Source organism: Egretta garzetta, unplaced genomic scaffold (assembly GCF_000687185.1).
Source record: "Egretta garzetta isolate BGI_Z169 unplaced genomic scaffold, ASM68718v1 scaffold69, whole genome shotgun sequence".
NCBI lineage: Eukaryota > Metazoa > Chordata > Aves > Pelecaniformes > Ardeidae > Egretta > Egretta garzetta.
Window position 1 is genome coordinate 320,813 of NW_009260790.1, and position 18,009 is coordinate 338,821.

The 18,009-nt window shown below is 38.6% G+C and overlaps 1 protein-coding gene across 1 annotated transcript in view; it reads right to left on the reverse strand.

The window, feature by feature from the left end:
* Nucleotides 1-1,258: 1,258 nt before the first annotated feature.
* The window catches only part of CLSTN1 (calsyntenin 1), a 45,277-nt gene continuing 28,526 nt past the window's right edge, over nucleotides 1,259-18,009 (reverse strand). The window contains exons 6-18 of the mRNA XM_035901846.1: nucleotides 16,893-17,042; nucleotides 16,609-16,794; nucleotides 15,338-15,586; nucleotides 13,373-13,494; nucleotides 11,729-11,891; nucleotides 7,620-7,777; nucleotides 6,830-6,978; nucleotides 6,116-6,342; nucleotides 5,533-5,703; nucleotides 4,787-4,932; nucleotides 3,107-3,242; nucleotides 2,201-2,385; nucleotides 1,259-1,522 (exon numbers count right to left, since the gene is read on the reverse strand). Coding sequence (XP_035757739.1) covers nucleotides 1,328-1,522; nucleotides 2,201-2,385; nucleotides 3,107-3,242; nucleotides 4,787-4,932; nucleotides 5,533-5,703; nucleotides 6,116-6,342; nucleotides 6,830-6,978; nucleotides 7,620-7,777; nucleotides 11,729-11,891; nucleotides 13,373-13,494; nucleotides 15,338-15,586; nucleotides 16,609-16,794; nucleotides 16,893-17,042 — 2,237 coding nt within the window. The 3' untranslated portion in view covers nucleotides 1,259-1,327. The remainder of the gene's footprint in view (nucleotides 1,523-2,200; nucleotides 2,386-3,106; nucleotides 3,243-4,786; nucleotides 4,933-5,532; nucleotides 5,704-6,115; nucleotides 6,343-6,829; nucleotides 6,979-7,619; nucleotides 7,778-11,728; nucleotides 11,892-13,372; nucleotides 13,495-15,337; nucleotides 15,587-16,608; nucleotides 16,795-16,892; nucleotides 17,043-18,009) is intronic.

Below are 18,009 nucleotides of genomic sequence, written 5' to 3' on the forward strand. Positions count from 1 at the left end.
TTTAATTACACCAACAGCCCAAGTTACTGTACAAGGGACTACGGCAATGAGCAGGAGTCCATTTAATAGAAATGGTATCAGCTACGCCCCAAACCCTCCCACTACCAAATCAGGAAAACTGAACAGCCAAAAAAACCCCCCAAATACCTCTCTCTGTAGACTGGTAGCCAAGGTGCACAGGTACACAGGTCTCAGGCTTTCCAGCTTCAGTTACCAATGTAACAATCACTCACCTAAATCAAGAATCCACCCTGTCAGCAGTATGAACAGACCATCGTACTACAAGCAGCCTCACTGTAATTAACAGGAGCTGTGGCAACACGCAACAGCACACTAATTTGCCCACCATCCAAGTAGTGTTTTTTCCCCAATAACTTAAAAGCTCTTACGCCAAGACTTAATTGGAAGGGGGGGGAAAAAAAAAAGAAAAAGAAAAAACCAAACAACTGTATTGCACAGGGCAGCTGAACCTCTGCAGAGGTTCCTAAAGCCTTTACAATTTCTCACAAGCTTGTCTGTTCCCTCTGCAAAAATAAAGGAGATTAGAGAAAAATGAAAGAAAAACCAGAGCGGGGCATGAGCGAACATGGCAGTCAAGGCCAATGACACCGTATTACTGAAACATCTACACTAGATAACTGTGCCCGTGCTCCTGCTGCAGTAGGATGAGACTTGTAATATTTCATGCTTCATGATTTTTTGCTTTAGCATGTTTTAAACCCCAATCCCTGTTTTCACTACCACAAATGACATAATTACATAATTCCAATATATTTACAAAATATTAAAAAGTCTGTTAATCTTCTACATATTAACCTCATTCTGCCACTTTACACATGCACTAATTTGGGGAAAAAAATTAAAAAGAAATCAACAGGCTGAAATGAGCAGCTTTACCCTTTGTCAACAAGCGATCTTTGCATCCTTTAGAAAGGAAAAAGGAACAAAGCCAAGTTTGTTTCACTGAGCAAAAAAAAGACAGTTCAGAAATTCATGTGCAATGGCTACAGATCTGTAGAGTCACTGAGCTGAGATGACATGAAGAGAAAGTGCAAGGTGGTTCCTCACATAGCGTAAAAAAAAAAAATAAAATCCAGTCACTGAGGCGTGGCTGAAGGAAGAGGTGCTAACTACAATTCTAGGAACAGCATCAGGAACAAGCTGACGTAACACAAACACCGGGATGTGTGGGGGTTGAACCTACTGGCCAGAATGACTTTTTTTTTTTTTTTTAAACCACCATGAATCCTTGGTGACAATGGGGCGTAACAGCGGAGTCTTCTAGAGCAGAAACATAAAGACAAAGGGAACAGCTGGAATCCTGGAATCAATAACTGAGGGTAGAATCATCCCATTCCAGTTGTTGCTGTCTATTAACATTCTGTTGGTCCTCCTCCTGCTCTCCCTCTTCCTCCTCACTGCTTTCAGACTCTGCACTAGTGATATCATCTTCTTCTCCATCTTCACTTTCTTCTTCCTCTTCCTCCTCTTCCTCTTCACTGCTGTGTTGATCCTCATAAGTCTGTCAAGACAGAAATCAGCTGTTGGTATCATACGGGCCAAAATTCTTTTTATTCTTTTGAATTCAGGCACAAGGCACTATATTGAGGAAGAGCTATTACGGATTCCCTCCTCGTTTTCGAAGTTCAGCAGTAATTGGGCAACCAGAGAAGAAAAAGGAAGTAGCACTCTTTAAAATAGCTGTGTAACATTGCAATCAATCCTGTCACGCTAAACAAACTAATTCTGACGTGTGATCCATGACTTCAAATTCTACTGGAAAAGGATCTTTCGGTAGGGTCACACAAAGAGCATTAAGGTTGCACATCTTTCTTGTTCCTGTTAGATGTCAACCAAAGGAAAACGAAACATCATAACTACAGATGTTTTGACAATAAATTCCTTTAACTTTGGAAAAAAGCAGAGCAGGGCTAAGGTAGGGTGCAGCAGATAAACACTAGTGTTGGACACTGACCTGTAAAATCCAATTATGTGTCACGAAGCCAACACCCACAGACAATCCCAAACGTAACTGCTCTTGGCATTTGTCACTTTGGCGCGTTCATTAAAACCTCACAGTTAACATCTCTACTCTGTGTTCAGTGGTTGGTTTTGCTCTACTACTCTGCCCATGTACAGCCATACCCACTACAGTTGGAAAAGGGCATTTTTTTGTTAAGTGCTGAGACATCAGCTTTACCTCCATGGGGTTCACAGTGATGGTCAAAGCAGAGTCATCCCAGTCCATCTCGTTTTCCTTTCCAGTATCCTGGTCACGCATTGTTCTCTGATGTGCAGCTCGGATTCGGAACACTCCCAGAATAATCATAAAAACCAGGAAACTGACACAAACTACGATCACAACAGTGGCTGTGCTAGGAACAACTGCAACAAGAAAATAAACTGAGTTTCTTGGATGATGCTGATAAGTAACTCTTACACAATGCTAATAACTGGTCCTCTGTCCCCATCACCTGCAAGAAGGAAATGGCATCGTACAAATGTTGTATGTAGCTACACAGAGGCAGCTTGCCTAAGGCCACTTAAAAGTCACTTGGACAACAAGAACTAAAACTTAGTTCGTTAAAGATAGTTGTATCAATCTGAAGGACTGACAACACATGGAAAGCAGATTCCACCACACACAGACTCCTCTCTAAAATGCCTGTTTTTCTTCTCACATCCTACACCCATGCCAAATTAATGTAATTAAACCAGAAAGGACAGATACCACAACTCATAACTCATAAATACCAAGGGAATAATGCTGCAGTTCTTTCCTCATGCCATGCAGAAGAAATACTGTCCCAGTTCCTCACAGTCCTTTATCTAGGTCTTACAGTCCCCTCCAAGACTTGTACACCTCCCACTTCCCAATGTACACACACCAACAGAAAGCTCTCCTGCTGGCAGGAAAAGATACTTCATAGATCTCCAGTAATCAACTCCTCCCTGCTTGGGCAACAGCAGAACAGGACCAAGTAGCGGCTGAGATTTTTAGGCCAACACACTGGTTTAAACACTGGGAAAAAACCTCTCCTCTGTGATGGTTTAATACCAGAGAAAAAGAAAAAAAAGATGAACTTGAATGCCTGAGAACTCTTACCTGAAAATGGATGAGGGTTAGCTAAGTTGTGACCAGAGAGATCAACAAACGTATGATGCACTGGATGAACAAACTGTGGTTGTGCAGCTATGTGATTAGCATGTTCAACTGGGTTAGCTGTGTGGATAACATTCACCTACGAACAAAAAGAAAATGTTCAACACCAGAAATGCAACAGTTTACTTCTGAAGAGATAGAAAGGAAGAAAAAGGGGGGGGGGGGGAAATTCTATTTCCCAGATCAGGCATCCAACTCTCCTTCAACACAGCAATGGCTTGTCTCAGGGGACAAGCACATCCCAACCGGTAGCTCCTTGTGCATTACAGTTCCCTGTCACAAAACCCTTCAGTTTCACAGCTCTCAAATCTGTTTTGATTAGTCAGGCAAGTTTGTGTACACACACGAGTATTTCAGAATAAAACATAAAGACAGTTTATTATCAAATTTGGTAGCCAGCCATTTGAATCCTGAAATAACTATATACAAAGATATATACCACATTAATTGCATTTTCTTCACTCCCATCTTTTCTTCTCCTGCTGTAGATCTTCAGCTAACACCGAAGAAAAAAATCCATATTGCAGTCAAAGGGTTAAGAAAAAACTATTCTTTACCATGTAACCCACGCTTAGCATTGCTGGCTTTTAGGTACAACTGCAAGCTCATGCATATTTCATGTTTCCTTGCCAAACAAGAAGAGCTAAATATACCCCTCCTGTGGTGGAACGCTCCAATACAGGGTACCTGACCAGCTGCACAACAGGAAGAGACACGTTTACTACAGAACAAGGAAAGCATTTGCAGTTCAACAGTTTAGTAAGATCCCAGCTCAAGCTCACAGAATTTCCTCAGGAAACAAAACCACATTACTTAATAAAAAAAAAATTCTATTCTGCAACACAAGAGGCCCCCCCAGCTCACCATAACCACCTAACTAGTGGTAAATACAATTAACTTCACTGTCATCCCTTTGGTGAGCTCTAAAATGTAGGAATTCAAGCTCATAGCTGAAAGATGCAGAGACACAGGACAGTTCCTCTCAATGTAACTTCACTTTCAGCACCTGAAATTTTAGTCCCCTATATGTTATCTTCTGCTGTACTTCCATATATTTGATGTAAGTGTACCAAGTAATAATCAACCTGTACCCTACTGCGGAGGAAATGCAATTGTAGCCTGTCTCTGCTCTTTTGTAAGCCCTTAGTATCAGTGTTTTAAGCATCACACAAGCAAAACAGTGAAGGGCCCAGCAAGTTCATTTGCAGAATCCTACAAATTACACATGAAGGCCACTCAAGCCTCTGGTAGCATTACTCGTACTCTACTTGCTAGTTTTTTGTTTAATTAATATGCTGTCTTTCCAATTCAACCTTTTCGCCTTACCCTTCCATTAGCCATGTTATTTCTTTTACAACACAACAGTTTCACCTGTCTTTAGGCAGCCTTATTTAAAGCTGAAATGTAAGATTAAGAACACGTGTATACATATAAAATACAGCCTGAAATGCACACGTTTACTAATATTTATTTGCCGGACAAAAATCTAAATTAATAATTGATCGATTAGCTATCAGTTGAGGCAACAAGTTCCATCCTCCTAGCCATCCATGCTCTAAAACACCTCAGAACTAGCTTAGCTTATCAGAATTAGCATTAGCCAAATCAGATTAGCTTACATACCTCCACTTTAAACTCATTGCTGACATAGCGTCCATTAAGCTCAGAACAGACCAATTTGAACTTTCTGTCAAAGAGAGACACGGTGTGCCAGTTTCTGTAGCGTATCAAATGCAAAACTTCCTCATAACTAGCCATAGTATCGACCCCTGTGGAGAGAAATAACCAAGTAAAACAATTACTTTGCAAAAGACTAGTGCAACGTCATACACTTGACAAATACTGCCCCCTTTCTTCAAGCAGGTTTTCTTGGCTGACAGATTTTCAGTTTGTAGAAAAAAGGTAACACTGTGAAGATAGACACACACCTATGTAGCTCCACTGAAATTCTGTGGATTGATTTTGTGATAAAATCTTAGACCCAGTCAGTCTTTAAAGGGATTGTGGAAGCCTTTCTTTCAAATACATAACATAGTCTGAATATAAAATAGAAAGGAATGATGCGCGCTCCTAGGCACTGCATTATCTATGCAAGGAACAAGCCTTTTCTGGGGCAAAGTGTACTTCATTCCCACAGTCCAGAGGTAAGCTGCAATTTAGGACAGGGAAGAAGAGAAAGGAGGTTCTAGAAGGATGTATTTTCTACAATCACAGCTTCCCACAAAATACTTGCAACACCCCTGAGCTTGAAATTCTAGTCAAAACCAAAGCATTTAGAGTAAGGTATTAGAAACCTCTCTAGCACACTGTTCCCGTTATCACTGTTGTCAGACCCTTCCCCCAAGAAGACCAGAAGTAGTAACCCCTACCTGTGATTATCATGCCCAGGTTGGAACTGCTCATCTCAATGCCTTTCTGCTGTAATCGTGTCATGTCAATCTCCAGGCTTTCTTGTTCCTGATTTAGTTCCTCTCCTAGCACTGTCACCTCACACGTATCCAGGTTATGCATGATCTCTTCAGATACCAAAGACTCTTGTACTAAAAAGCAGAGAAAAAGCCAAATAAGTAAGAAGAAACAAAGGTGAAGCAGACAGGAGCCCAGGAGCTATAAATGTAACATGCAAACTCAACTCTTCTTCCAGAACAAATATTGAGAGGTGAACCTGAAGTAGATCAAGCAAGTATTCATGAAAAAATGATTAAAAAAAAATACAAACAAGGGATATTTACATGAAGATTATGGGCTGTGCTTACTACCACTTCCAGGTAAATTTTTGTAAGCCCAGAGCAGAGTATCTACACTTTCTCACAAGAGATATACACCTTCTTTTCCCCTACTAGATTCTGTATTAAGAGAAATTCATGTCTCTTTGCAAGAGGAAGACCCTCCAACATCATCGCTGAATGGGGTGAGGGGTGGGCAATAGTCCTAAGCAGAAAAGGATGTTACCTGTAGGATCTTCATCTCCATCTCCCTCCGGCTCCACCTCCCGTGTAATGGTGCTTATTATACGAAGCTCAGGAAAGAGGGAAACACCCTCAGAACTCTCAAACTCTGAAGCAGAGCGGGCAAAATGGTTGATGCCACTAAGGCTGATTTTTGGTTCCTCTGGTTGCAAGACCATTATGTATCCCTCTACAGAAGGAATGGAGACGCAGGCCTCTTCATTGAAACACCTATGAGATATAGAAGCAGTTTTGCACAGTCAAGGAGGCTATTCGAGAGGGAGGCACAATTATGCAGAGTAATTGCTTTATAAATTTTTAAAAAGCTCTGTCTCAGACCCAAGAGTCTTAGATAAATTCATCAACTGCATTGGAAAGTAAGAATTTCCCACCAAGGGAGCAATCTTACAATTAATTTTTACTTACAGTTAACATTTGGCCCCATTTTCTATGCTATGACTAACAGCCACAGATAACACCTTTAATGAAGGCTGTGATACTGGAGACATAGTCTTGCAATAAGTTCCTCCCTCTCTTACACAGCCCTTATTACATTCTCAGGAAGAAACAGAGTGCTGGTGTAGAAAACATTTGCTGTATTCAAATGCATGATGGTTACAGAGAGCAAGGCTCCTTTGCTTATCACAACTGAGATACACGAACATCATCCTGGCTTCAGTATCACCATACAGAGATGCATTTCAGCACTAGGACATACTTCACAACACTGGTGATTTTAAGCCTCCGAATCCCAGGTGTTGGGAACTGGCGGGAATTCAGATAGGAAATGTGTTGCATGGCCTTATCAACTCTGTCAATGTCATCCCCTTCTAAGGTCAGCGTTGACTGACTTGGGTTCATGTGGATCTGAAACAACAGAAATATCAGAGAATACCCAAACAGTAACATGATCTGGTAATTAAAACCGGAAGTATTGCTTAGCCTGCTAAATAATTACAAAAGCAATGAGGCCATTACTTACTGGCCTTGTAGTACACTGTCTAACATCCCTATTCACTTGCCTCTTCCAGTGGAATATATTTAGTGTTTCGTTCTTTAAGAAAAAATCTAGGCATTTATCATAGTTCTGATGTGAAGATTCTAGTAATAGGGAAGAGAGAGAACTAATATAAAGGAGAAATTTAGCTCTGTTCACCCAACCTTGCTACTAAAAAAAGGCATGCAAGTTAGTCTCATTCTATTAAGCTGCTTGGTAATAATCTATAATCTTTTATTAGACTATCTGGTATAGCTGGTAAAACAGAGAGGCTTACAAACACAGAATTTCTCTTCAAGACTCAAAGAGAGCACAGTAACTTTCTTAAACTCCACTAAGAACATATCTATACAAGAAAGATTTCCTAGTTTTCATGTAATTTTAATGCAAAATATCACAATAGATTAGCTTGTTTTATTAGGGGCGCTACTACTAACTCTGCTAGCAAAACTTTTAAGTAATATCAGCAAAGCAATATATATGGCTCCCCTTTACCCATATGCAACTTTACCTTCACGCCTTTGCCAACACCATCAGCCATTTGCAAATCCAGTCCCTCTTTGCAAGTATACAGGCAATCTATCACCTTCTTGTTTTCCAGTTTACCAGAACGAATCATCAAACCTGCCAGATTGCCTCGGAAAAACTGAGCCATGTGGAGTTCACCACCTTCATAAAGGGAGGAAAGAAAAATCTTTTTATATTTTCTTTTCACTTTTTTTTTTTTCCCCTTTTGTAAAACAACAAATATGCCTTCTGGTACCACGAAGTACTATATACATGCAGGTTAGTTTTTATCCATTCTGGGTGTTAACCTTGTGATATGTTCAAGCATAAAGAAAGAATTCAGCACAGTTCACCATGCATATGGCCTTCAAAACAGCAGTGGCCATCTTGAACTGTGAAACTATGGCTAATATTTCCGTAAGAAACATTTCAAAAGAAATTGCCCATACAGCGAGGTGGTGTTCTTCAGAAATAAAAGACAGAACCAAGGAGATGAACTATGAAACCTGAATCTTCATGTTGAGGTAATACCTCCTATTAGTCGATTCTCTGCAAAACCAGCAATGCCCATCCGGATAAAAGATGACAGCAGCCCTCCTCTAGATGTTAGTTACCTACATCCAAACCCATCTTTACAGGCTCTCTTTACACTCAAAGGTTAGAAAGAAACTTCACAAAGTGATTCAGCTCATTCTGAAAAAGGCGTCTAGGAGTTAATTGCTCCCCTCTAAAGGTGCCGCCTTCTCTGTATGGACTCAAGCACACAGTTTCAACTCAGGTAACTCATTTTTAGATATCTCAGTTAAGTTCAATGAATTGCAACCCAATAAGCCCCTTATTGCTTAGATTTTTTGAAGATGACATCATGATGATCATCTTGCTAAATAATGGGGGCCACAGAACACCACCTGGAAATTTGTATTTCAAGGTCAGCATTTACTAAGCTACCAGATTTTTAGAAAGACATCTAAGCTTGTTTTAAAGATTCTGAGTGATAAAAGATCCCTGGCATAACGCAGTAACATTTTCAGTAGTGAATTCTCCTGTTATGAATTACGTAATTTCCAGTTTAGATTTGTACAGCTGCAGCTTCCAGCCCCTGGATTCTGATACACCCTTGACAAATTAAAATGTGATGCACAGCTAGAAACCTCTTGTCAATTATATCTAGACCATTCCAGGAATTCTAAAATTTTACAGAAAGAGTACAGATCTTGAATACACTTTTAGAAATAAACACTAATTTTAAGTATCGCAACTCAAGACACAAAATCCACTGAACTATCACTAAAAATTTCCAAGAAAATGAAACCCTGTAGCCAGCCTGAAATATCCAGTAGCCAAAGCTTTTATGCCCACTCACTATAATTAGAACTTTATATCAATTTCTGATTGAGTATCCACAGTAAATTACAGGTCCGAGTTCTATATGGGCAGCTTGATCTAAACATGAAACTGGTCTTGCTTTGAGTGGGGAGCAGAGCTACCTGACTTCCAGAGGTCCCTCCTAACCTTCTGAATAATCTGTGGTACACACACATACCTACATACATATATATACATATATTTATATAGGATGAGGTGCATTTGTATTTTAACAGAACTGGACAAAAGAAATCATAGCTGATATTTTACATCAGTAACTTATTTTACACCACTTCACTGCAATCACAATGGCTGCAGATTTGTACATGGATGTGCATTTGGGTGCAACCAAAAAACAAACCACCAAAAAACCCCCCAAAACCAAAAAGAAAGCAAAAAAATCAGCTGATGAAGCTCTGGAAACAGAAGCACAATGAAGAAACAAGCCTAGGAGAGGATTATGTGAAGGTCAATGGCCCAAATGCAATGCCTGCATTTCATGCTGTGTGTGAGATGAAGCAATGTCTTGGCTTAAAAATGAAATAAAACAGTAGGGAAAAAAACTCCAGCAACCTGCAGAGGTCTCAGGCACAGTTTCATTGTCATTTTCATTTCCTGTATATTCTGTGGAAAAGCAAGACAAAGAAAAGGACAAAGAAAATACACAGCAGCACTTCCCCCAAAAAGTCTGCTTATACTCGACCCAGCTTCTTGAGGATTATGAGTTCTTTCAAACACCAATAGCTGCAGCACAGGGCAGAAGCATTACTGTGTTGTTACAAGAGTGTAACGTTCATGCCAAGACAACCTGAAGAGCCCCATACACAAGCTGCAGTAAAAGCCATCACACTGGAGAACACTTTAACCACAGATACCCCAGCTCACACAAACTGCTATGAGACTAATGAGATACAGGTCCATCAACTGGCTCAGTTTATTTTCTCCTCTCCCAAATACTAAAGGGGAAATTAAGGTGAGATCCAGCCTATATCAGCACATCACCAAAAGGTGTATCAAAAGTAGCCATTACCAACACAGAATTTTTTATTGTAACAATAGTATCACAGGTACTAAGCAGTCAATTTATCAGATGGAAGCATCGGGGAGGAGGGGAGGGATGACACAAGACAAAAAATGGAAAACAACTTTTAATCATTTAAAAGAAATGTTAAAAGAAGTTTTTCAAATGCAAAATATCTCTCTCTCCTTAGAGGTAAGCTGTATATATAACCTAGAGCAGCCTAACTTATTTTAAAATCTTGGTAAGACAAAAAGCACTAAGTTCATTCCTTTGGCATACTTTTTTCCTCTGTGCTCTAATCCCCTAAAAATCAAGCTTTTGGTGGAATTTTTAAAAGGTAGTGCCTCAAGTCCTTGTATTCCAGACTTTTAATGCTCCTATTTCAGTCTGGAGTAATTAAAAAAAAAATTCATGTCAGAATAAATTGAAGAATCATATAATGGTGCCAATATGAAAGCACAGGAGTTTTTAAACTAAACAAATATGCTTTTGTTAGGATGAAGAACTTCTACAGAAGCCATTACACAATCCATACACTTAGGTGGAACAGAGTTTCCAAGCTCCAGTTTCTTGAAAACCAGCCACTATAGCTTCCCTTTGTGCTATAGGAGATAGTTGGAAAGTCACAAGCAGAATGAGATTAAGGATAGAAAAAATAATTAATTGACTCAAAGGGACAACGGAATGAATTTAGCACTGAAATAACATTAAAACTGAAAGATAGTGAAGTTGTCACAAAATAGTAAATTTGATGGAGAACATATTTTGATAATTTAACCTTCGGTCACACTTCAAAGCCTTAAAACTCAAAGAGAAAAGAAACATTGTAAGACAGGAGACTGTTAATTTGATTAAAATGTCTCAAAGTTTTCCATTTGTCATTCATTCACAAGCTACTTTGTGTATTATTGCAGACTGCAAATACAGTCTATATTCTGAACTACAACACGAATGATTTAACACTGTCCTTATTTCTGACCAAAAAGATTGGCTTTATACCAGCTAGGGTGTAATTTAATCAGCAAGCAAACATTTCAGTTCAGGACAGTGAAGCAAGAGCTTTGTTACAAAGATCTCTGGTAATCGGCCTCCGTGTTCAGATGCATTCTTCTCCCTTTTCTCAAGCTTTGAAAAGTAGGTTTCACAAGTATTAAAGCACGCGAATCAGCATTTCACAGCTTGCAGAATACCGTGTTTTAAGCCATAGTCTGCATACGATAAAGCAGATGCTTTCTATGTTTATTTTTGTAAGCAGAAATCGTACAATATCCAAAAGACAGCATCACTGTGTTGCTTATTAGCTGAATTGTCTCCTGGTCATGTTTCCGTTTATAAGAACACTTTTTCTACAATATGCTTTCCAACCTACTTGGAATTAAGTGTTCTGTTTTGTAATCTGAAGTATATGATGTACTCTTACAACTGTTTTTAAAAACAAGCTATCTATATTCCCATGGTTACCACAAAACCACTTTGATGGAATGCTGCTTGGCGAGTAGCTTTGTATTTCATACACACCTGTGGCCAACGAGCAAAAAAAAATCACTCAAAGAAAAAATGACTAAAAGAGGAAATATATGATACTAGCTAGGAGCAAAAATAATCTGCAAAAGACAAAACAAGTTATCTTTCATGGACTAAAAAGATCTGTTACGTACTAAGCTAACCACAAAGATTTCATAAAAAGAAAAAGCTAATCAAAAGTATTAACAGTTGTAAACAGTTACCTTGCCAACACGCTCCAACGACTAGCTGTGTTTCTATCTTTGAAGGATGAAGTGGGTAATCTTCAGTCACTGGGAAAGGATCATATGAAACACCGTCTACATAGAGAGTTACCGCAGGAAATTCAACATTGAGGACATAATGATGCCACTCTTTGTCACACACCTGAGTGAAGAAAGTTTTAAAAATTCTACTTCAGTTTTTTTTTTTTAATTACAGTTGAATAACTGATCTGATGAACATTTTGCATATACATACATACAGATACACTGACAGCCTATAAGCCTGTATAGACATTATGTTTCACACACATGGCACACATCTGAAAAAAACCAAACCAACTGTAAAATGTTTATAAATAGTTTCTTTTCTTCTATTGCCAACATAGGAAGCTGCGTCTATTTCCATTCCTTTATTTTTTATAATATCTAGTAACAAATATTTGAATTTAAAAATAACCTCTCTACACGCAAGCTTATTCTGAAATACTGTTATAATACAGCATTACTTGACAAAGGGCCTGTATTTGCTGAGAGGAACTGTTTAGAGAAAAACATGACCATTTTGAATATAAAACAGTCTTCCATGACAGAATTATTTATAGGGAAAACTGATTAGTTTTTGGAAAGTAACAATCTTCCCACAAGGACATATATGGGCATTCTACCATTAGAACAAAATACATTGCCCTGCATAGAAAAGAGGATATAGTTAGCTGTGTCAGAAAGTAACTCATTGTTTAGGTAACTGGCAAAACAGACCCATAATAGCAACCTAAAGCAACTAAAAGAACCTTTATAAATTTACAGATACACAGCGTTATTTTATCACTCAGATCCAGAGGGCTGGAAAAACACACAAAATATTTAGTCCTTTCTGTCTCATTCTTTATGATCATAAACATCATGAATTCATAGAAGTAAGTTCTGAAGATCAAAGTAAAGATTAGTTATTACAGCCTTCACTTTCAAATGTAAAATAATTAAGAGTACATGACCGTAAGAATACAGACAGACAACTCTCTCTAAATAGCAAGCAGAACTACCTGCATCCCTCAGAGGCCTATTAATTCTACTTTTGTGGAGTAAAATCCAATTATGAAAACTGATTTGTAGCCACTGCTAGCAATGTGTAAGAAGTCACAAATTTTATTTCAGCGTGAAAAAGGATTAAGAAGGTAAGTTCTTCTGTTATCCTATTAACACTTCAATTTGCAAAAGCATTGCATGCTCAGAAGTATTGCAATGCTATAAACAAACCGGAATACTTCTGTTTTCTTATCCACGCTACCTTATAGCATATTTAGTGAAGATGACTGACATCACAGCGGAAGACTGACATTGTATTTTCACATATAAATCCACATTTTACTACCTTTCAGGACAATGACTTGTACTTTCTTTCATGAGTATCCTGCTTGGTTTAATAAAACCACTAAAGCAGTATTTTATATTCAAGATGAAAAGGTATAGCTGAATCTACTTCTGACACCTGATCACAAATAACGTAAGCATTGTTGTGTTCTATGAAACATGACATCAGGAGTCTGAAGTTGCAAAAAGTATTTATTAATAATTATACTATCAGGGAATTTAGTCTCCAGTGGTTTTCACTGCATTCTAACCAACTGTCCCTTCCAAACTTACTTGATTTAGTTTCCAGTGAAATTCAGCGGGTCTGTATGTTTTTGCCTCTGAAGGATCTTGGCGGAAAAGGAAAACAAGTCGGCAGTTGTGTACATAGAGCGTGTAGTGGTGCCGGTTCATATCTGCACAAGAGTTATACGTAGAAGTAAATGAGGCACGTCAAGAGTAATGAGAAACGTTTGTAATAGTAGTTAGGGCAAACGTTCTTGCACAGCCCATGAGTAATACACTGTACAATAGACATGTCTATCTCCAAATCCAGCCTAAACCAAGGCACAGGACTGAAGACTCACAGATACATCTGTCAGCAGGAGAAAGAGAGCTCTATTTGCAAATAGAAGAGCTTTTTTGTTACAGATGAGTTGCTTCTACCGCAGCTAATTACTGGTTTGGAACATGTATACATGATGGCAGGTGGACATGCTAGATAGGTGGCCTCACTCGGGTTGCTTTAATTTCATACATATTTTCCTACTTTTCTTTTCACACCAGTTAGATGAAGGTTATCATATAGGACATCTACCCATATGCTGTATGAACACTGCTGGGTCACAACAGTGGTTGCCCCATGACATTAAAGCTCCTCCAAAGAGTTCTGAGGGGACAGTGGTTCCTGGCACTCCCTCCTTTTGTCAGTACACTGCCTGGCCTGAGTCACACTTCCTAGGAAATGGCCCCCCATGCTATCCAGGTGGCAAGCAACTCCACCCACCAAAAATGTAAGACCATTCTTGCAGCCATTAGATGGTATAAGCTGGCACCGTAGAGATGAAACATTTTAGCTACATCATCCATTCCATGGCATGGATGAGTCAAGAAAGGAGGGAATGAAAAATTACCAAAATCATGTCAATCAGCCTGACAGCATTAAATGTGACTGTACTGTTCCAGTGCAATATACTCAAAATTGCCTCCCTCCAACAAACCTAGTTCCAAGTCTTTCAATATTGTATAATATACCATTGAAATAAAGGCAAATGACATTTACACTACCAGAAATTATCTGTCGCAAAAATTATAGAGTTAGGTCAAACTAAGGAATAAAAACCAAAAACTTGTATTGAAGGTCTGTTTCCCTTGTACTTGAAACCAGGAGAAACTGTATTTAAATTTGCCTTTTTTCCCCAGTTTACTTACTCCCATGAATCCAAAGGTTTGGGTTTTGATTAACAGGAATGGGTGAAGGCAGGTAAAGGAGGAGAATGTTTGTACCTGATTCTGAATAACAGTCACTTTTCTCCTGTTCAAAGAAATGCTTTTAGGATATTACAAATGCTGTTAAAACTTTCTGATTTTCAAGTAACATTTAAAATATATTCAGCGTAGTTTTCTGTGAAAAACCTAGCAGCATTTTAAATAAAGTATCTTTCTAATACACTGCTCCAGCTAACAATGGCAAAAATTCTTTTACCCCATTAGACAGCAATTACAGAAACACACTTATCACATTTCCTTCTTATTAATAGCATCTTCAAAATGATTGGGTCTGTAGCATTCACAGAGACTGAAATTATGCACAGGGTGAAAAAAAACTTCATCACTGGAGAAATTATCTCCTCCTAGAAAAAAAAGATACAGTAGCAAATGCTGTCACTAAACCTGATATATGTATCTTAATGGTTTTAGGCAGCATCAAGAATAAGGCTATCTTTGGAGATGCAAAATTGAGACTGCGTTGCCAGAATAAGTCATCTACCATGACAAAAAAAATGCATAATATAAATGGAAATAGAATTAGGAAAAAAAAGGCTGCCTAATCTGAAACTGAAGCTAGATCATCTAAGGCCATGCCCCTATAGGCAAGCATGATAAAGAGCGACTTCTGCAGTCCATTTCATTTCACTTCCAATAAAAACCTAACCTAGTGAAAAAAACTTAAGGTTCTCACATATGCTGCCACTGCATATAAAAACAAACAAACAAACCCCAACAATGAGACTTTTTGTATTTGAAGTATTGACAAACCTGTCTTGTCTGAATTGCACAGAATAGTCTCTTTCTCTTTGGTTCCAGGCGCATGTCTCATCCATACTGAAATCATGAAGGGCTCTTTTAGATTGACTGTGACAACACCATCTGGAATCTTCACGGCTTGTGTGCCATTAAATTCAAAGACTTGGTCACTGTCATGACCATTATCAGTAGGAAGTCCTATTGTCCAGTTAGCAGCACTACTTGGAGGAGGAAGTAGCTCAGCTGTGCCAGAAGAAGCACCTAAAATAAAAACGCTCAAATGAAAAAACGTAGGAACTAAAAAAGATCACCACTAGTTTCAAACCAAACTGTTTTTCTGAGCACTAATTTTTCACCACCAACTGGCAGGATTATGCACTACCTTCACACATCAAGCTATTCTCCTTTTAAGTAACGTGGCACTAATAACAGACATCTAATCACGAGGATTTCCATAATTTTAACTTCTGGGTAGACAACTAATCTCAGTTAAATTGTTTTGCTTACTATCTCTAGAACTGTAGAAACTTACTTGCCTCTCTCTCAGGAACCATCACAATTATACCTCTTGTCCCACAAGGCCCACGAACATGATGCCTTTCTCTTGATGCCATACTAGTTCTAAGACCAATATCCATCCAGTTGAAGAGGGCTGAATAAGCGTCCCCTCCCAGATCACTGTCTAATAGCATAGCCAGGAGCAGTGATACCCAGCAGGTACTTGGCTTGTTGTTTTTTTCCCCACTTCAAGTCTAAATAATTTATGTCTCAGTGACCTAATCCAGGAATACCTTAGGAATTGCCTGTCTCTCTAGGGTTACACCATATTCACACGCTTCCAGCTAACTTCAACTGATGTTGAAGACCTAAATTGTCAGTGACAATTTGCCCTGTAATCTCAATTCTTCCATACTGGCTACAAAGGATTCATAATCTTTTTGTAAGACCTTTAACTGCAGCATACATGGATGCCAATGTGCCCTTTATTCCTAGGGCAAGCACAGCATAAATTTAACTAATCCAATATCCTTCACAGCCATCACGCCTCAGAAAAATAGAGAGGTTTTAATGGCTATACTCTTCCACACATATAACATCCTTTTAGCTCTTGAACATGCATCTCCTGTGAGGGAAAGCTTTTTATTGCCTGCTAGGCAAAAAGTTGGAGGAAACTACATGCAAATGAAGACCATGTCCACTCGTTGATTTGTGGTCTAACATAATATTCAAAGAAAAACTAATAAGCAAGAGAGACTGCTTTATTTCAACGAAAGCATTCTTACCACAGAGTCTGTGAATGGATTTCTCAGAGTAGGTGTCTCTATCACAGCCTTTACCAATATGGTTGGTTTCTAGTTCAACTGTTGCTTGAATTGAGGTTATTGGCTCATCACATGTCTCCAAATGCATACCAGGGAAAAGAGCTAACGAACCAGTACCGGGCTCATATTCTATTCTTTTGCTCCAACCTGTATATTTATCCAAAGAAAAAATATTAGAAATCGCTTGTGTTTAACTGAAGGTACTGGCAAATGCTAAAAGCAGATAGGAAGGAGATCAAACTAACCTTGCCAGCCAGGCTTGCATGTAGGCTTAATGCTAATTTTAACCAACACATCCTCAGCAGCTCTCTTCTTCCCACAGTCATACGCTGTTACTGTCAGTTTATATTGATGTTCTTTACCATAGTTTAACTTCTCTGTGTTTTTTATATAACCTGACACAAAAAAAGCAATAATCAGACGTCAATATTTACTAAATTCTGAGGGTCATCGTCACATTAAATGCATCTACTAAATACAGGTACCAAGACTTTTAACACACACCCCTACATGTGAATTAGCCCTTCACTATTTGACTTTTCAATGCCAGACACTGGGCCCAGATCCTTAAACATTAGATAAATCCAAAGATGAGCACACGTACACAGAACAGCGGGTATATACTTATCAGGCTCTTAATAGTGTATTATATTACTCAAAATTAAACTGTTCATAGATGGTAACCGATACATAAATTGTTTGGCACATGCCAGGATTCTCTACCTTTTTTAAAATTTGCACCCCCATAAAAATTATCCATTGGCAATGTGGATCCCAAAAACTCAAACTAAAAGCCATTGAAAACCGTTTCACTTTGCTTACTCAGCTTGCTTGAACCCCTAGAAGCAGTCTATAGATTTTGAAGGGTCCACAGATGACCGGCGGAAAGGAAATGACCTAAACAAGTCACTACACTTCAAAACCAATAACCATGATACTGTAATCTCCAGATCCACATATGAGCATCTCAAATGTGAAAAACACATATCGAATCCTGTTTTGAAAGCTAATTAGCAAAAGTTATCCTAATGTAGAATAGAAAACTACGGACAAAAAAATAAAAACCCTACTAAGAGCTGGTTTAAAACATAATACAGCTTCCATATTTCCTTTATTTTGAAAAGCATTTTACAAGAAACAACACACCATCTGTTCCTTGCATCAGTAGAGAGCACGTGGTATTGACACTGAAAGACATCTCACTTTTCAGATCAATTCCAACTCCTAAAGTGAACACCTCTGTTTAACTATGTTGTAGAAAAGGGTTAAAACAGAGTTGGTGTAGTTTTATGCTGACCAGTTTGAAGCCCTATTCTTAGGGTGGCAAATTATAGTCATTCCCACTCCATCTCACATCGTATT